Here is a 21,071-nt window from a genome sequence, read left to right as displayed (position 1 = left end):
ACATCCCAAGCGCAGTTTCCTTTTTGTGGAAAGTGCAAATATAAAATAAGTACAATCACATTTTACCTATACAAATAGTTACATTATGGACAAATGTTGTAGTGTGCCAGCAGTTGTAGCTGAAGACAGATTATCTGATATTAAATATTTTCATTTTACTATAGAATTTAATGGTGCTGGATGAGTGTGTGTACAATTTCTGCATCATTTAAGCTTTTCTCATAATAAGACGGCTTTGGATACTCAGTGGACAGGTGATAATACCAAAAAAAGGCCATGACCAAAAAGTGTGCTATTCCATCTTGGAATATCTGCTCTAATAATTTAGAGTGTATGCTGTAAATCTTTCATCACTTGGCACCTGCAAACTTCATCACTAGTAGTGTTCTCATTACCATTTACTTCCATTTCAAAATATATTCATACAATAGTCCTATGAAACTAATCATTAGAGCATAAAACCCCACAGAATTGGATACATCTGGAAAGCCTAATTGCCTATGCAGTTTAATTGACTACAATACACACAACCTCTGTCAAACATGGAGTCACCAACAGCTTCTTCTCACCTGCCAATAACAAGCCTCACTAGAACGATATAACATGCGGAAATGTGTAATTGCTCTCCCCTGGCCACAAGTAAGACAAAACTCACTCATCCAAACATTGCACCACAGCCCCACTAGAATTCATAAAATCCTTAAAAACCTTTTAAAGCTGCACTGAGTTGTGTTTGATGAAAGCGAGCATTAAATGCGCTAAAGCCACAATAAAAAACTAAAATGCTCTTGAGAGCTGCAAAGTTAGGTGATGACACTCAGTAGGTTTGTTACTACAAATGAACCCTTCACATCACACAGTTATTTTGATTTATTGGTGATACTAAAATAAATGGATTCATGCAGGTTCACATGATAAAAACTGAGCAGGGGCTTCATATTTCGAGGGGCCCTAAGCAGCTGCAGTACAGTACTGCTGCCTTTGGGCAGCTATGCATCGTCACAGACATGTATTAACTCCATCTGCCACTTGTAAATCACTGATCAGTGTTAATTCAATGCAACACACTGGAGCTTAATAAACAGAGTTAAAATTAATTATCACCTCTGTACTGTATGTCTTTAGTAACATCCATCATCCATCTTCTCCCCCAGAGGGTTTTCCTCTTCTGCTGCCATTTTCTCCCTCTGTGCTGCTCCTCACTCTCTCCTTCCTTCATTTCTCTATACTATGCTCCTGCACCATATACCGTACTTTCCTTCTAAGCCCTTATTCAAAGTCTGTTTACTGACAACCTGTTTTTGTGGCTGGTTATGGGGGTAGGAAAACACTCTGAGCCTTATGTTTTTTTTGGTTACCTTGGTGTTTATGGTCATGTTTCTTTTGTTCTATCTACCTCAATGTCAAGTGGAAGAATCAGTATTATTATCAAACAGAGAAAGGAGCACATTACATTAGAATTACATTTGTCTCTCCAGTGGTTCTGAGAAAAATCAGCCATGAAATGACAATATTTATGACAGTATTCGATCGAAGGGAAATACACATTAAAGGTATACTATGCAGAATTTTCCTAAAAAATAATGTATAGACTCATACAAAAATAATCCCTCTCAATCATCACTTATAACCCACTAGAAGTGTGTGTGGTGTATTTATCTACAGAGACTCTGCCCTCTGCCTGTATTTTCTTGTTTTCTTATTATTTTGCTGTGTTCGGGACGTCTCTGGGTGTCAACCTTTGGGCAGTGGGTGTGTAGCCACCAGCCAATAACAGTGTGCAGGTGTGAGGTTGGGACTCATAGCATAGTGACCAAGTTACATTGCTGTCTCCGTGGGAAGAGGGACCAACTTTGAATGCTGTGTGTTTACGAACACCAACCGACAAATCCTGCATAGTATATTAATGTTGTGCTACTGAATAAAATAATGAATGTAGCACACACACACACACACACATAAGCGCACATACAAACACAGGTTCTGCATTTCCCTCATTGCTCCTATTGTCACTTAGTAAGAAACTGGTCTTAAACAACAAACCTCAGAGGTGCTTTTATATCTGGACAGGAATGGCACTGATTTGTCTCTCTCATTTGCTAATAATACTAAAAGAATAAACTAAGTCCCATGTACTGCACATTCCAGCTAATGCTTCATGCTGTTTTTAGAAGGTCTTAAGCTCTGCAGTCTAGACAACACATCGAGCACATTTCACCTCACATGATCCCAAGAGAGTGAGTCACTCCATTAATTTATGGACACATAAGTAGCAGCACGGCTCTGGGGACGGCAGTGTCAGTCAGTTGGTTAAAAGCTGGGAATACAATAACGGATGGTTTGGTTTAAAATTTGGTACAAGCATTCATGGTCCCCCAAGGATAAAACCTAGTAAATCATAAATACATCAAAACTTGTCCAGAACTCAGTTCAGTTACAACTGATGATCATCAGCCTTTCTTAGATTAATAACATAGCATGCATGTTAGCATGTTAGCATACCAGTAATTTGCTCCTGCACCACCCATGCACCGAGATGCACCATTTTTTGTTTAATCATCCACAGTTATGTGTTTTAATACCAAACTTCAGTTATGGTGAGAAATCCTGGGTAAATAAGTTATTTATTCCTGGGAAGCAATTATTTTAAAACCATCGGACACAACAACATCCTTCCCTACTCTAAATATAACAAACAAAGCAAACATAAGCCTAACATCCTCATTAGTGGTCCAACCACAACTCATGGCAGATGGACCAGATTGGTTCTCATTGGTTGAGGATCCTGGCACATTTGGTGCTTTAGGCAAGAGTGCATCCCCAGTGTCCTTCAACAACCCCTGACTTATTTAATCAGCAGTGTACACAGACTCTGAATGGAATATTAATCCATATGAGGACTCACAGGACAAATGGAGGACAAGACAACAGCGTTTAAAGTTAAACTCAGAGGTGATTTTTAACATCATGGAGAATAATTATTGCAGGCAAACAGTCTGCTCAAGGCCAAACAATAGCTTGAAGTCTGTGAATTACAGATGATGGTTGGATTTATTTCCTGTCTTTTAGCAACAAAGAACGTGTACTGCAGATCTGTGACTTCTCAGGTTGTGATTGAGGATGAATAAATACTGTAATCTTCCAAGCTTCCTAAAACTTATTCCCACCCACAATTCACTTTCTATTTTTCGTGATACAGTTTATTTTAATCCATAATGTATCAATACTAATGTTATGACACCCAACAAGTTATATCCAAGCATAATTAGTCTTGTGACTTAATTATGGCACAAACATTTCCAATTATATTCTTTCCTATCAGCAGTTTTGCCTTGTCGGTTGACCTATTGAAAGTATGACACATACTGTATCATCTCCTGTTGCAACAATCATTCAACACTGTACGATGAAAATCACTTCATGAGTGATATATAAATGATTTATGATGCAGTGCTAATGAGGTTCATTCTCATAAAAAGAGACAATGTGAGAAGCTTGAAAGTTTGAAAAATATTTTCGGTACCTTATGAGGTTGCATCAATTTAGAAATATCACATTATGAGACATTCATGAATACTGATTTTATTATTTGGGCAGCTTTCATCAGGTGTTCATGTTTATGCAATGCGATGTTCGTGCTCTAGGCTCAGTATTACTTCAAGGAAATAGAACTGATTATTTTTAAGTGGAAGATAATATTGAGCATGGGACACATCCTATCTTATCATCAGTATTCTAGTGCTCTCTGCAAAGGCATAAATCAGATACCAGGAATCTAACCACAACTGGTTTAAGGGACACACAAGTTGTGTTTGTTGACACTGTGAGGTCACTGAGAGGAAGAGAGTGAGCATTTTTCCTCACTAAATAAACAATATTCAGTCTATGTAGTATCTACTTTGGCAGAGTAAGAGAGACGCTATATGTCATTGACATCTGAGAAGCACTAAAAAAACTGAAGTAAAAATTGTATCTCAATATTCAAAAGGACATAATTGTTAAATATTTGAGGCACATTTTAGAATTATTATCTTCCTTTATAAAGGAAGATAATGAGCTCGTTTTACAGATGTTCACATTTTTCACAGCACATTAGCAAAATATGCATCCTTGGGGAAGTACGACATGATGTCATAACAGCTGTGGCGAGGCAGGGCTGGCACAGAGGACGACGGTTGATCAGGTCAGCTGGAACCAGAAAGTGAGTAGTGGGAACAGTCATGCAGACTCATGCTTTTTTACAAAAAGTCTTATAAACAGGCTAAATCCACACAAAGCTCCTGCAGTTAATGTTTAACTTTTTCTTCTCAAATCCAGTACCAAATACAGTGAGTCTTGTGATTGTCAGATGTTTTGATCTTAAGTTTACAGTGATGCAAAAGCTCATCTTGTTGTGTTATTAAAGTCCTTTACAAACATTAAACTTGATCTGAATTCAACATCTGCTTAGTGGAAACTGAGGTGAAGATGCATAGCATATATAAAACCTTCAGGTGCTCACAAAAATAAACAAACCATCACAAAACTTTTATTATTAATACGTGATATCTTAATTTTCAAGAAAGTCTAAACTAGGTTCTATTCATTTAGTCTTAACTATCTATGAAATATATACTAAAAAGCTATTTATGTTCTCTTGCATCTCCTAATCATATATGTCAATGAAGGTGCAACAATATCTTTCAAGAAACATTTACCAAAGTTTAGTAAAAAATTGCTAATTTTTGTGATAAACAGTTAATGTTATTTCCGAGAGCAGTTCTTCCTAGGGCTGGTTAAAGTTAAAATACTGCTGTTCTCTGACTCATCCAAGCAATACATAAAATTGTACATCAGATGTTTTATAAGTGCATCAGATGTAGGAACAAGAGAAAACAGAAAAATGCATAACAGAATGCCATCTGGGAACCTGAAACAGCAACCTCATAGCATCATTGTGAGTCACTATGAGCATCTGCATACTACTACGTAATCCTCACACACTTTTACACTCGGAGAAATGTGGATAATAAGTTAACAAAAGCTAAAGCAAGACTAAATATTGTGGAGCTCTTAAACATTCTTAATGGCTGTGAGACATGGCTGTAAAGCTTCCAGGAATCTGATCAAGGGAAAATAATGTTTGTTTGTATGTGCATACTACAGTAAATCATGGTTATTAGTGCCAATTATATGCATTTAGTACTGAGGCATAAGTTACAACATCATTTCTATTAATTAAAACTACTTCTTTTTACAAAACAATGTGATAAAAATGGGAACATTTGATGAAAAAACAGACACAAGATGCAAGTTTGTTGCAACAAATCACACTTCTGCCTTTAAATCCTCAAGTGCATTCCAACAAATTTACTAAGACTCATTTTAACAAGGTGATTATTGAAAAAGTAAACAAGATAGTAAAATATAGTGGAATACAGAGAAATGTTATATGATTTCAGAATTTGTTACACCAGTATAAAGACTAATCATTATGTGCAGACATTTAGGGCTGAAACGCATTCCTAACTCCAGTCACAGACCAACCTGAAACAAAACTATGAATAGCTTTTGGCATTCCAATAAATGTCAAGATGGATGTATGTAAACTATATGCATCAGTTTGCAGTGTGTTTGCTGTAGCTGCAACTGTCTGCATGCAGAAGAGATGGGAGCACGGAGGCGATCAGAAGGAAGAGAAGCAGGAGTGGGTTGCCCTGTGTGGCTAATTAAAGCTGAGAGCTGTGCCCTTCTCCAGCCCACGATGTCTTCTTCTCCCCCTGCCAGGGGAAGACGCAGAATGCCTCTTTCCATTTCAATAACCCTTAGGAAATAAACCAAGCTAAAGTATATGCATGCTGCCACTCAGTCACAACAAACTAGAATATGCAATCCAGAAGACAAGTATGCTCATTTTCTGTCTCTCTGCCCATGCCATCTTTATCACTGCACTGCTCTCCCAGTTTCCATTTCTCTTTTTGAAAGAATTAGACAGAAGTTGGAATGAGTCAAGCTTGATATAAAAATAGAGATATAGTGATCCAGAGACTTTGGACTGCGAGAGTGATGATGGTGATGATGACAGTTTTAGGACTATAAACTGTCATACTCTATAATTGTTCACATTCTGTAGCATCAGTCCACATCGTAGCATGACGCACACTGGAGCCTTGCACAGACAAAGTGGCATTTTCCTTACACAGATTTTTTTTTTCTCACCTACGCCCATTTGATATTTTGGTGACTGTAAAACTGAATACACTGAAGCAGGAGGAGAGGCACAGTAGGGAGTGCATCGGTGTGTCAGCAGCAATTAAACCAGGTTAAAAGTGTGTGGCAGAGAGCCTGTTTGTGCTTTTTCCATACTTTTAGCAAATGATTTTCTCTTGATATATATTTCTCTCTCTCATCTACCTATCTATCATGCAGAAAACAGATGGATCCAGTTCAAATGCTTAGAACCTTTTTTTGTAGATGATACTGATAATTCTGACTTTGATATAGCTCCAACAACTAGAAAAAAAAAAACAGCTAACATTGTTCAATCTACACGTGTCAATGGTGTGAGAGCTGTCATGCTGCGGCACACAGAATGATCGTATCCTCTACACGTGTCAGGGATTGATGGGTGAACACAGAACTGCAAATCTCTGAGGCTTAGTCAGTTTTATAATAAAAAATTTCTAAGGTGAATGAATAAAACTCCAATTATAGTTTGTATTGAGGAACAGCTAAATGGAGCAGACTCTGCAGAGCTATGACTATGATTTGTTGTGCCCGAAAAAACCTGGAGCTGCTCTACAAATAACAACCTGCCTACGTGGAAATAACCAATTTGCAGAAATCACTTATGCATGATATTTTCTTGGACGTGGTGTGTGTCTATGTTTGTTGACTCATGAAGCCAGTTAGGTGAAGCTGTGACAGCTGTGACAAAGGCTAAACTTGGACAGCCCACTCTATCCCCCACACCCCCCACCCCCGGGTTTCTCCCCTGATGACATCCACTGTCTTCCTCAATAAAAACACAGGGGCGGCTGAGCTAAATACCTAGTTGGTGCTTTAAATAAGCCTTACGATGTGTGTGGGTATGTGTGTGTATGTAGGGGTAAGATGCTGACAGATGACTGACAAACCCATCCATTACCTATAACAGAAAAAGGTCACAGTGTCAGCTACAGCATACACTTACCCCATCTGTTTTTCTTTACATTGTCAGGCATTCGCTCCACTAAACTCCCATTTCACATCTCGGAGCTGTCAATAAATAAACCCCAGCTCCCCTGCAAACTCCCTCCACCCCACCATAGACCCATTTGAGGAGAAGAGGTGTCTGTAAAGGTCTGTAGGAGAGAATGATGATTATAGTGTGCTCTACAGCACCTTTTCATAGCTTGTTTGCTCTCTCTCTTAGTAGAAGAGTACAAGAGGAAATTGAGAGCTATTTTCAACATAATCACAGTTCGACAAATATGATTTTGTTTCTTAATATAATTGACATTTGATTTATCTTTTCATCAATATGAAAGCCTGTGTGTATGTGTGTCTGCACACGTGCAATTGATATAAACCTCTAAATGTCAGGCTGCCACTTTTAATCTCCCTTCACACACACAAACACACAGGCCAAAGCAGCTTATACATTCTTAACAACAAATAAAGTCTTTTTTAGAAAAATTCAGTCACAAATATATGAATTTTTCATGAGTGGTTGTACAGTGTATGAAAATGGCTATTGGCGTGACTGAGAAAAATTCTTGCAGTACTGGAAAACATCTTTCAGAATGCTGGCAGGTCAGCAACTCGGGAAGAAGATACTGTTTGGCAGGGAAATGTTTTCTGCAAAATTCAAGAAAAAACAAGGCGAGTTTTATATAGCACCCTATCATACACAGAGATCATTCAAAGTGCTTTACAGGCAAAATATAACAAAAATAAAAAGATTCAAAAGATAAAAGTATAAAAAAGATAAATAAAAGTACAGAAAGTTTAACACAGAATTATAAAATAAATAACAGTACCATGAAAACTGATGAATTAAAAGCATATCTTAGTTCCAAGGGGAGCTGATTCCAACAGTGGGCAGTATAATGTCTAAGAGCCATTTCACCACATTTGGTTTGAACTCTGGGCACCACTAACTGACTAGTCCCTGCAGATCTGAGAGACCTACCCAGCTAGTACTCAGCGAAAAAAATCTGTGATATATTTTGGGCCCAGGCCACTGAGTGACTTATAGACAATAAGCAGAGCCTAGAAATCAGTTCTATATCTAACTGGAAGTCAGAGCAAGGAAATTGGAGGAAAAGGAAAAGAATTGGAGAAATGTGTTCTCTCTTCTTGGTGTTTGTCGGTATTCTAGCGTCAGCATTTTGAAAGAGTTGCAACTGTCTAATGGTTTTATTAGGTAGGCCAGTAAGGAGTGCATTACAGTACTCCACCCTACAATAAATAAAAGCATTTAGCTATGTTTTTAAGATGCCAAAATGATGATTTTGTTACAGCTTTGATGTGGCCACTGAAATTTAAATCCTCATCAAGGATTACACCAAGATTCTTGACATGAGTATTAGTTTTTAGCGCTCTAGAATCAAGGTATGCACCAAATGCCAGCCTTCCTTCTTTATCTTTGTTTAATTGAATCTGCATAGCTATGATAAGCAACCTTAAAGTCTTAGAGAATTTGACCAAGAGGAAGCATGTAGAGGTTGAATAGGAGGGGCCCAAGAACTGATCCTTCTGGGACTCCATACATCATGGTGGTTCTTTCAGATTCATAATTGCCGATACTGACTACATATCCCCTACCCTTCTAAATATGCCCTGAACCACCTGAGGACCATTCCTGTGAGACTGGAAAGTTGTAACTCAACTTTCCAGTCTATCTAGAAGTATTTTATGATCCACAGTGTCAAATGCTACACTATGATCCAATAACACTAGGACTATTAGACTCCCCAAATGATTATTCAGGCAAATGTCATTTAAATTCTTTATTAGAGCAGTTTCAGTGCTATGATGTGGGTGGAAACCAAATTGAAAGCTATCAAGGATGTCATTTGTCTGCAAGAAATTATAGATCTAATTAAAAACTACTTTCTCAATCATCCTGCTTATGAAGGGAAGATTTGATATAGGTCTGTAGCTGTTTAGTATTGAGGCATCCAGGTTTCTCTTTTTCAGGAGGGGCGTGCCAACTGCAGTTTTTAGTGATGCTGTAAAGATGCCTGAGAGTAGTGAGCCATTTACAATATGCAGCAAATCCACTGCCAAAGAGCTAAAAAAAAAACCCTTTTTAAAAAGCTTGTAGGCAGAATATCTAGTGAGCATGTGGATGGTTTAAGATGCTGCACTATTTCTTCAAGAATTTTGTTATTAATTGCAGTGAATTCAGACATAAAGACCATTCTTTTTGCAGAGGTTGATAAGATCGTAATGCCTCTGCTGGGCTGAGTGGAGCAATACTCAGTCTGACATTTTAAATTTTGTGATGAAAGAAATGCGCAAACATTTTTTAGCTGACAGAAAGCCAGGGGGTGAGAGCAGTGGGGGATTTGTTAACCTATCAACAGTGGCAAATAAAGCATAAGTGTTATTAATATTTCCATTAATAACACTAGAAAAATGGGACTGCCTAGTCCTGCATAACTCAGAGTTGTAGAGACAGAGTTTCTCTTTGTAGATATCATAGTCATTCTGAAGTTTAGTTTTTCTCCATCTTCGCCCTGCCCTCCTGCATTCTCTCTTCTGATGTGCTACTGTTGTAGCCACAACATTTCTCCATGGTGCTTTCTGTTTGCCAGAAATTATTTAAGTCTTAACAGGTGCTATTGCATCAAAGACCCTGAGTATTTTGGAATTAAAATGATTAAGAAAATCATCTACAGACCCTACTTTTGTGATTGATGATTTTGATAGAGCTTCCATAAATAGAGCACTGGTATTCTCATTAATGTACCTTTTTTGACAGTTTTAGATCTAGTCTGAATAACTGGAGAAACTAATGCATCAAAGAAAATGCAGAAGTGATCAGACAGAGCTAATAACTAATAACCAAATCTATTGTATGACCTCTTAACATGAGTCAGGCCAGTTACATGCTGTGACAGCTCAAAAGATTCAAATGAGGCACAAAGCTCTTTAGCAGTGTTGTCATTGGGATTGTCTATATGAATATTGAAGTCACCAGTTAAAATAAAAGAATTAAAATCAGTACATATAATTGACAGTATTTCAGAAAAGTCATAAATGAAGTGTGCACAGCATTTCAGGGGCCTGTAGATGGTAACTAATAGAATGCTTGTTGAGGTTTGCACCACAATACAGAGATTAAAAAAATTAAACTCACCAAGTGAAATCTGTTGTCATCGAATTGTATCATTAAAAATAGCAGCTCCACCGCCACCCTTTCTGCTGACGCTAGAAACAGTTAAAAGAGTGTGCACTGCACTGCTGCTATTATCTAACCATGTCTCTGTTAAAAGCATAAAATCTAGCAGGTATAAAGCGATAAAGTCATTATTTAAAATGACTTGTTAGTCAAAAAACGGACATTAAAAACAGGCAACTTTAAAAAAGAACCAGAATGGCCTAAAACACTCTGGGGTTTGTATGGAAGTGGGCATAGGTTGGACAAAATACCCTGCTGGTATCAATAAGGGCTCTTTATTGCACAGTGACCACTAATGTTGTTAGCTGAATGTGATGTACTCAGTACCACCAAGGGGGGTGATGAATGCTGTTGATGAAGTTGTTGACGAAGTGGGCGTTGTGGTCTCTTGGAATGTGCAACACAGAGAGAGAGGAGGGGGGACAACACATCTGTAGAGAAAAACATTACAACATCTGTCTCTATGTCTACCTCTCATTTCTGAGTTTAGTATTTCTGATTTTGAGTGTTAGTTTGAATTTCTGAGGTTTTAAATTACTTATGTAGTGTAATCCACTGTGTCCCCGTGCAGATTTAATAGTGTGTTAGAAAATGTAACAAGCCACTGATTTTATACCCACTGGTGGTTCATCTGGGGACACACCATTTTTAAAAAAAAAAAAGTATCAACTAAGTTTGTGACATTTTCTTTCAGAGATTTGTTTGCTTCTCAGGACACACTAACATCAATCTAAAAATACAATAAACCCTCCAGCAGGAACAACATAACACAACTGCTGCTGTCTTTGTGTTGTGCTCTGCTGAAATTGAATTCACTCAAGTGCCCCAATGAAACGGATAATCCCTCATAGGTTGAGTGACTGGAAACTGATGTATTAAAAGGAGCAGTCATCAAGATTAGACGATCTATCAGTGAGTGGGCGTACGGGTAAAAAGATACTGAGCGAGTCCATACTCAAAAGCAGACAAACAGTGATTTGCTTGTGTGTGTTCCCCAGAGGAGCTGAGAGAGGAAATGACCGTTCTGAACCAACACAACCATAGCTGCGGACAGGAAGATCTGCATGATGACACAGTGGTAATAAACTGAGATCGGCTGTTTGTTTTTTTAGTGCCTCAAGGTTGTGAGCTCTAACTGGATGTGCACTGATATTTGTGGTGTATCAACGATGAAGGATAGAGGATCACTATTACAAAACTGCAAATATGATGCTCAGCAACAAACTGAGTTTAATTACAAACATGGCTGCTATAACTGTATTAATAATGAGCTGCTTTAATCTCACTTTTCTGCCCTGGAGACCAGTCTAACCAGTTAAAGGTGTTCATCCAAGCAGAAATAAACAGAAATGATCGAGAAATTGCCATTTTCATCGTTTTTTAGTGGACATAGTTGGAAACTAGTTCAGATTCTTCAGTGGGAATAATATATTACTGATTATAATTCATATTTAGAGGTATAAATAAAGGTATTCATGTTAGTACTAATGTTAACAATATCTGTGTTTATTGTAAACACTTTGTTATCAAATAATACATTTCATTAATTAGTACTCAAGTCAAAGTTTTCTTGAAGTTTTCTTATTTTTTAATTTTTTACCGGATTGTTCTAAGTTTTTACTCATTTTTTAGTATGATTACTGAAAACAAGTGTATTAAGATTCCTGAGTGTTCATCGCCCTCCAGTGGTCACTGTGAGGAACTACAACACCAAATTAAATGAATCGCTCACCCACAGTGTGGTCATACTGTATATCATTATTGATATTGATATATTTATTGATCAATATATACAGCCCATTATTAATATTATTTTTCAAACAACAACAGTAACATCAGTACTGTGGGTCCGTATAGAGCTGTAATTACACTGACAGACATTAACTGATTGTTACTGATTGTTGTTGGTATTCATACTGTTAGTACTAATGATAACAGTCCAAAGTGAAGATAATTTAGGCTTATATGAAAGTTTTTTAGATAATTACAGCATCATGTAATGTTTTCCAATAAACAGTCCAGCAATTAATTCAATCTGTGTGAATGTTTTGTTCACATTCATTTGAACACTTGTGGTGAACAGGATTTTAGAGGCACAATTCTCGCTTAATAGTTTTATCAGAATGTTTTAACATAAAGTTTTAGTCAGGAGTTTTTCTGCCTTGAAGCCAGCTGAGCCAGCTGGATTGGACTGTTCACACATCATTAGTGTTTACTGCTCTTCAGAGGTCACAGTGAGGAACTGTAACAACACTAACAGTATTAAAGGGAAACTTTGGGATTTTTCAACCTGGACCCTATTTTCCCATCATTTTGTGTCTAAGTGACTAATGGGCACAACAGTTTTTGAAACTGGTCCACTATTGAACAAAAGCACTTCAGCCAGCAGCCGTGAAACAGGCTTCAATGTATCTTTTGGGGCAATTGCACCCTGTCAAAATACATCCACTTAAAGTGTTTGTTTTTGCCACTGATGGGCTCAGATTGTTATGATGGGTGTACCACTGAACAGTCCTGCAAAAAACAGCTACTACCTTTGTGAATGCTCTTACTTTACCTTGCGGTGGAAAATGTGATAAGTTTAATGTGGTATTGTGTAAGTTTTGACTCCACGTGGAATTGACCTGCGTATTTAGACTCATGAGAGTTCAAAAAAAGAAGCGGTACATACCTTCATCAAGGCAGACGAGATAGCATACTACAACTTCCAGTGAAAACTCAAATAAATGTAGCCATGTGACCACATTGAAGTGGTCAGCTGATTTTCAGCTGCAGTCTAATTGAAGCGTTCCTATGCAGCAAACTAAGACCATTTTAGCCATAAGTGGGCCTTTCTTACTTTTGTTTGTTTTATTTTAAGTCTCAGTAACCCAGTTTACGGTCAATTGAGAAAATGAGGGATAAAAGAAGGAGGACTGTTTTTCAGACCAGGACAAAGCAACCCTGAACTAATGATTCGATTAGGCTAATATTTCCAGTGAATTTTAATTTACTCAAGGTCCGGAAAACCGCGGACAGGCATCAGGTTTAAACTGGTTTAAACCTCTAATGAATGTTAAATCTCTGTCATTTGAGAGAAGCTGACCATTTCCTGCTGCGCGTGTAGCCTAATCCTCATCTATACTTTCATGGGCTATACTAGCATAATGTATATCTAAATGTGGGCGTATTTGGAAACATCATCCCAACATCAGTTGAGGACATCGTCCAAACATCATTTTTTGCCACATAGGGGCGGTATTGTATTATTTTGAATCCTCTGGTCTTTCCCCTTAATATTTCAGTTCCCTCACAGAAACAAACAGGTAGCCGGATAGAAGGAGGTGGTGCTGTTGCGCACAAGGCGCTGACCCTGCGCAAGCTGCAGTATAACTGAATGCACATTCTCCGACCGCTTGTTATGGATAAATATCGAGGGAGAGGTGAGCGCCTGGTGATCTATTCGACTTTTACAAGTCTGCACTAACAGTAATGATGCTCTGTTGGAGGCTGTGAAGACTCTGCACCGCATCTGTTTTGGAGTCGCCAGCAGTGCGCTTCAGCTTGTACACAGGACACACGATCTATTGGACTGGTCGCATTGTTTTCATAAAGTTTAGCATCACTGCCTTTTTGCATGCATATTTCTTACAGTGGGATTTCTTATTTTCAAATGCATTTGGATTTGTTTGGCTTGTATTTTCGCTCGGATATGGTGGAAAGCGTGCGTATCGGGCAGATATGTTTTTGCTCCGTGGAAGTTTAGCCCTGCGCCTGCTCTCCTAAACTCCCCATATCTGCATTTTAATTATCATACTTCAGCTGAACACTGCAGAGGGGTTTAAACGACAGGGGGGAAATGGCCAGCGAGCGGAAACCACGGCTTTGTATCATGACAAAAGGGGACAACGGGTATGGATTTCACTTGCATGGCGAGAAAGGGAAGAGCGGACAATTGATCCGCAAAGTGGAGCATGGCTCCCCTGCAGAAGCGTCGGGGTTGTGCGCCGGGGACCGTGTGATTGCAGTGAATGGTGTAAACGTGGAGAAAGAGACACACCACCAGGCAAGTAGATTCTCGTTCATATTTAAAGTTACAGGACGAGTGTTAGCTGCAGGAGTACATCAACTGGACACACTGGCTGCGCTGCATGCATCAGTCCTGACACTGGTACGGGACGGTTTGTATAACTATCAGGCCTGCCGGGCAACCAGTTGAAACTTTCTTGGTCTATGTTTTCTTTCACTGACAGTTTGTCCACACGCACTCACCTGTTGCTTTTAACCTATTTAAAACTTATCTTCACATATTCACGTCTCTCACTGATGTTTCAAGTGAAAATCAGCAAGTCACCTCTGAATGTTTACACGTTAGGTACTTTAAATGCTTAGAAATGTCTATATAGCCTCAGTCAGTCAATGTAAAATGCATTATTGACTAAGTGTATCCACCTCTGTTTGCATGAGGCCTTGTTTCATTTCCAAGGACGCCTGTCTAAGATGCTCCGTGACTTGGCTAGTGTTCAGATAGAGACAGCAGGCTCAGATAATCATTTTCCCAAGCACACAGACACAGAGGAACATCAGCACCACCTACCTTTGTGTACTTTGTGTATTAGGGTCCTCTCTGTAACCTTGTTGCAACAGAGATTAAAACAAAACCTGTCTAATTGTGCTCAGCTGCTTGTGTTGTCAGATAATGTCACAATCTATCCATTTGTATCTTAATTGTTAGAAAGTCTTTCATTAAAAAAAGTCTCTAGATTTTTTCACAAAATTATGTAAATGAATGATGTGAATGATTGATTCAGAGCGTGTTTTGAACTCTTCCCCTCATAAGATATCTGAATAATGCAACTTAAATATAATCAAAACAGTTGTCATCCTCTTGGATATAAAGCCTTATATTTTCATCAGTGTTTCTATACAGTCACTGATGTGATGGGACTCTTCTTTTGTAGATGTAATGTAGTTTGTAGTTCACAGATTGAGATTTTATTGTGCATTTTTGCTTATTTTTCAGGATTATTTTATTACTTTTCTAAGGAAATGACCACTAAATTACAACCAAGTGTCATTTCATCCTGTCCCCTTCCACAGGTGGTGCAGCGGATCAAGGCTGTGGACAACGAGACCAGGTTGCTGGTGGTGGACCATGAGACACATGAAAGTCTGCGCAGCCTTCGCCTCACGGCAACAGAGGAGATGGCCATCATTGGGACCGGGCCTCCTTCCTCCTCCTCTCCTCAAGTGTCTCCTTCCCCTACTCCGCCTTCAGTCCCATCCTCCCCCAGCAAGAAGCAGGAGAACGGCTCGGTGTCCAAGCAGCCGGTGGCACTGAGCGGCCAGGTGCAGAAGCCCACCAGGAGGTCACCATCAAAGGCTGCAAAGAAGGTAAACTGACCCCCCCAACCAGGGCAGGACACGTGGGATTAAGAATAATAACATCAATATTGTTACAGTCATGATCATCTCCATTTGTTTTCAACTTATCATCATCATGTGCACTCTTGCACGCTTCCAACAGTGTGGTTCTCTGTAATGCTTTTGTTGGTAAAAACAATTGCACATAAAAGCATGTGATCCCTAAAAGGGAATCAACATGTGAATTTGTAAGGAGAATTGATCTTTTAAAGCAATAGTTTGACATTTTGGGACATACGCTCATGCACTTTCTTGCTGAGAGTCACCTAAGCTCAGACATGCTTTCACCCCAGACTTGTTTTGTCAGTTTAAAGCTTCCAGATGTTGTGTTAGGGGTCAAAGAGGACTAGAAAGGTCAGAGGGCGGGACCGGTCAGAAGTTAGAAATCTGGCAAGGGACAACACAGTGACTCTTCTGCAGAACAGGAAATTCATGGAAATCATAAAAACAAATCTATGAATAAGGACTACTGGCTATGAGATTTTTTGAATGCCTTTGTCCCATAGATCATGCATTGTGAAATGATATTCTAGAGGGAATAGTTTTACAGGCCATTCACATCTCATCTTCCTGTGTTTATTTTTATGCATATTGTAATAGCTAGGGGTCTGCGCTGAATTGCATAACGCAAAATAGACATTTGATACATTTTTGTTTCAATTTTTTTTAATTCACTGTTTGATTATTCCATGTTGACATGGAAAACAGGATGTGTTTCCGCTCTGTCTCTGTCTCCCCTGGAACCCAGAGATCTGATCATCTTTGGTTTCACATGGTCCCTATCAGCGAGACGAGGCCGCTAAACTTCTGCTGTATGCATTTACACAACATGTGTTTCCACTTAGGGTCGCCCTGCCAATATGTGAACGGCACTCAGGCACTATTTTCTACAAGAGCAGTGACAAGGCCAATCAGTTAAATCTCAAATGTGTGTGTGTGTGTGTGTGTGTCTTTGTTCAGCTCTGGCTTTGTGACCTGTGGGGAGAACTCGCAGTGGTTGGTGGGGTCGGATTGGCCCTAGCTAGGCTCAGGAAATGTTTAGAGGTTTCTCGTTTCTCTCTTTCTCGCAGACTTTAATCGTTTCTAATGAAAGAATGGAAAGAAAGGATGAGCCAAAAAGGCTTTAGCAGTTCAAAAATGAAAAGCAGGAAAAATTGGAGGAAAATGTCTAAGCTGCTGTTTTAGGTAAGACTGAGAGTTTTCACTTCAGTCACTCTCTGCTGATGGACATTTAACTTAATGGACTTAAGGGATTCATGCTTTGTTCATCACCACAATTGCTGCTGAAGAAGGCGCAAACATTTATTTCCCATCTGGTCCAGAGCATTTAAAACCTTCCTCTTTCACTCACTTGGTTGAACGGCGATGTGATTCAGTTGCTGACCTCACTTTTTCAGTCTGTAAATGATTGGAAGTTTCTCTTTCCTTTAGCATCTCAAAGGAAGCTGTTCCACCACAGATATGCAGTCTCAGTGTTGACACTGCGCGCTGATACAGCATGTTATGTCTTGTGTGTAGTAGTCAGTAGTCCATGTGTTTGGCAAGGAGCTCTGGCAATCAACACAGTATAATTACCACAACAAAAGCAGTAGGGAAACAATCGCTGAACTATTGTAGCTAAAAAAAATATAGATTCATTGCTTGTCTTTCACAGCTGTAATAGTCGCCTCAGTTGGTCGTGAGATGTCATTTTGTTCTTTTTATTCTGATCAACAGCAGAGAGAAACTGCTGAGAGCAGCGGATTTCTTTTCATATTTTAAAGCAGGAGAAAAAGAATGAGGGAAGCAGCAGGCAGCAAGCAGCAGTTGGACCGAGGGAACCCAAAACTGAGCAGCCAATAACAACCTAGTAGACTTGTTGGAAGGAGGTTCAGGAAGTGGGCCCCCCTCACTGGGGCAGGGGAGGGGGAGAAAGCAAAAGTTGTGGATGATATGATGCTTGACACTGCTTGTACATGTGCCAGTACGTCAGTGTGTGTGCAAATGGGGTTTTGCCTTTGTAACTGTATGTTTTCAGCAGTAAGGATGCTAAAGATTGTATAATAGTCTGTAAACATTCGACCAGCAGATCGACAGATAATAGGACAAAGTGAGCTGCACAGCATGGTTCACACTGTTGTTATTTTGTGTGTTTTTGCTTCCGTTTCATTTTACTTTGAGCAGATTAGATTTGAAGATTGAATGTAACTATAGTGGGAAGATGAGGACCATGTTTAAGTGTTTCAACAGTAGAATTATAGCAATGGATTCAAAAGCTTGAGAACGTCTGGAGTTTTACCATTTGTTTTCTTCTCTCCTCACCTCTCCTCTGCTCTCTATATTTCAGTGACTGTAGTTGGTTAAAACTTTCAAAGCAACAGGATTATTTGCAGCTACAGATGTCAGTCAAAAGCTCTTAAGGACACAAAACACAGACTCTACACACACATGTAGTATGTTCATGGTCACAGCAGAAACATGGATAACATGAACCTTTTCTGTAACTATAATCACTTGCACATTTACCCAGTAAATATCCCCACTAGGGGTTTTGTGTGTGTGTTTGTGTGTGTGTGTTCCCCAGGTTACATGACACTGCCTGTATTTTTCCTCTGTTTTATGGCCACTCATCCCCCAGGTTTCTTTTTTGTTGCATTCCTCTCATGTTTACTTTCCTCTTGATTTGTGATACAGACAGGAGAGTCTGCTGAGCGACAGACTCACTGCTCCTGTGTGTCTGTGCTTGTGTCCATATACAGTATATAGTCTACATAGATACATAGGTTGTGTATCTATACCCTCCATCTTCGTAATGCATTTCTGACTCAATAGATAGAAATGTTAACTCAATTTCTAACTCAGTTCATTATCTTCTTTTAATACTTTTTTTTCCTTTTTTGACCTTATTAAAACCCAAAAAGTAGGAAAGTATTGAAGTGATAATTCCATTACTTGTCACAAACTATGCTTGAACATTTGATGAAGATGACGTTACTTATGTTTGGGGACATTAGACCCAAGAGAGGTCTAACTCCCAGTTTGAGCTCTTATTAACAAACTTATAAAACTGTTATGAAACTCCAATAACAGAAATCCAAATAAAGTTATTTGTTATTTAGGAGACAGTTCTGTGTAAACAGTACTGTCACAGATACAGAGCATATGAAAATCCATGGTATCTGTGCTTAACCATGTTTTACAGCTGAGCATCTCTGAGATGCCAAAACAAAGTAATTTGTCATTTGCTATAGAGTACTTCTAAAATATGTCATAATCAAAATCATGTTTATAAGAAATTCTCATAAAATTTGGAAAATTCATGAAGTATCAAGCTGATAAAACAATGTAACAGTGTTTTGGAGCGTTGAAAGACTCCCTAGACAGGGCGCCCCAGTAGCCTGCTGGTTAAGATGCACACATAGCCACAACATCTGCAGTTTAATTCAACCCAAGGGGCTTTGTTTTATGTCACATCTCTCTCTCTCTACCCACGTGTCCCGTCTCTCTGCACTTTCAGCTTTCAAATAAAGGTAAAAAAAAATACTAGAAAAAAAAATCTTTAAAAAAATTGCCTGACTATGGTTGCGTAAGTGACTTTCTGGAGGAATAGCGTGTAAATCAGTGCACTTTAACCTTGAAAATTATAACAGAACTTGTATTATATTTAGTGTAACATTAAACATGTGTATTCTGTATTACTTTAGAGTATGTCATAGTTAAGTGTAAAATTTTATAGTTTATTGAAATGATAATCCAAGTAAAGTTAACTGGGCCAAATAAAACAGACCTGAACTGAGCCACAGTTTGCAGTCCATCTCTCTGTGATAAGATTAGAGGAAGTTGTATTAAATTGAGACATGAGCTTAGTTCAGTCACTTCTCTCCAACAATTTTCATTCACTTTCTTAAATCATTCGCTCACAAGGCATGAAAGTGGCCAGCAGACTACAGCAAACACAAATAACAGGAATGATGATTGATGCTTAAGTCTGTCTGTGCCAGTTTGAGATGCTTCAAGGAGAAGAACGTTATGACTCTGGCTTGAGATGTATCGTCTTACCTCGAGACACACATGAGGTGTCAGTGCTCTGCCTCTGCGCTTGTCTTTCTCCCTTTTGCGCACACACACACACACACACACATGCACCAAGGTGTGTCTTGTGGATGTGTCATTGTCACTAAAGCTGTAGATAAAGTGTAAGGTGTCACTTTCTAACCTGGACCTTTTTATAACTTGCAAACACACACACACACACACACACACACACGCTCATACACACGCTCATACACATACATAAACCTATTGTGAAATGAAAAGAGTGATGACTAGATATTCTGCCATGTGGACAATTTTACCTAAGTCTCCCACAGAATTTACATCAGAATTTGCATCTCTCCATTTTCATTGCATGTTTGTATTAATTCACTTCCGTGTTGGGTTTTTTGTGCACACATCTTTACACAAACTGAACTTTGTGCAACATTCAAGCGGTACCATTATCTGCACGTCAATTTAGCATCTTCTCTACATGTGAGGAGCCAGAAAACAAAATATTAATTAATGTGTAACACAAATATGTGTTTTCCTGAACTTGAACCACAGACTTAATTAAAATTAGGAGTCCGAGCCTTAAAGATTTATAAAAAAAAGAACAAATAATCTGCATACTCTCAAATAGTCAAGCTACTTAGGCATACTTCAATTCTGATTCACCACTATGCCAAGCAGACAAACAGAGACTGGAGAAGTCAGCATATATTTCTCCACAAACATGTTCCTGGCTCAAAGGTGCTGCATTTTAGGGGAGATGTTGATTCTGGTGCTCTCCTGCAGCTCTCTGACCTCTCCTTGGCCTGCTTTTCCCCTCTCAGTTTGTGGCAAGACCTCCGCCACACACAGACATATTGTGGGCCCCTTGTTGTTCTTTCCAGTCCTGCTGCACTCCTGATTGGTAACACCAAGCTTGTTAGGAAATACTCAGAAAGTCGTTGCTATGGTAACAATGGTCAGCATCAGAATTGCCATGCTGGAAAGATACAGTTGCACATTTTGGCAAAGTTAAGGGCTGTTATAAAGAGTGAGAGGAAGGGATGAAGAGGCAAAGAGAAAATGGAAGAGATGGAGTGTGGAGAACACACACTGTCTTTAATTAGACTTTTTTTCCTAAGGTTATTTCCCATAGCGTTGGAGCTTAGAAACTCAGTCAGGCACAAATCAACATGAAACAGTTGTTGTAGTCCAGACTGGTGGGGGTCAGACGATTGACCCGACTACTAGCATACAGACTTACATGTGAACAGCACCTTGTTGTAATAAACTT

At 38.9% G+C, this 21,071-nt stretch overlaps 1 protein-coding gene across 1 annotated transcript in view; it reads left to right on the top strand.

Annotated features, from left to right (window-relative positions):
• Positions 1–13,591: 13,591 nt before the first annotated feature.
• Positions 13,592–21,071, top strand: part of LOC137201166 (Na(+)/H(+) exchange regulatory cofactor NHE-RF2) — a 31,933-nt gene continuing 24,453 nt past the window's right edge. Inside the window, exons 1-2 of the mRNA XM_067616080.1 lie at positions 13,592–14,414; positions 15,449–15,742. Coding sequence (XP_067472181.1) covers positions 14,208–14,414; positions 15,449–15,742 — 501 coding nt within the window. The 5' untranslated portion in view covers positions 13,592–14,207. The remainder of the gene's footprint in view (positions 14,415–15,448; positions 15,743–21,071) is intronic.

The sequence above is a fragment of the Thunnus thynnus genome, chromosome 17 (genome assembly GCF_963924715.1).
Source record: "Thunnus thynnus chromosome 17, fThuThy2.1, whole genome shotgun sequence".
NCBI lineage: Eukaryota > Metazoa > Chordata > Actinopteri > Scombriformes > Scombridae > Thunnus > Thunnus thynnus.
Note: the sequence above shows the minus strand (reverse complement) of the source record. Positions and strands in the feature narration are given on the sequence as shown.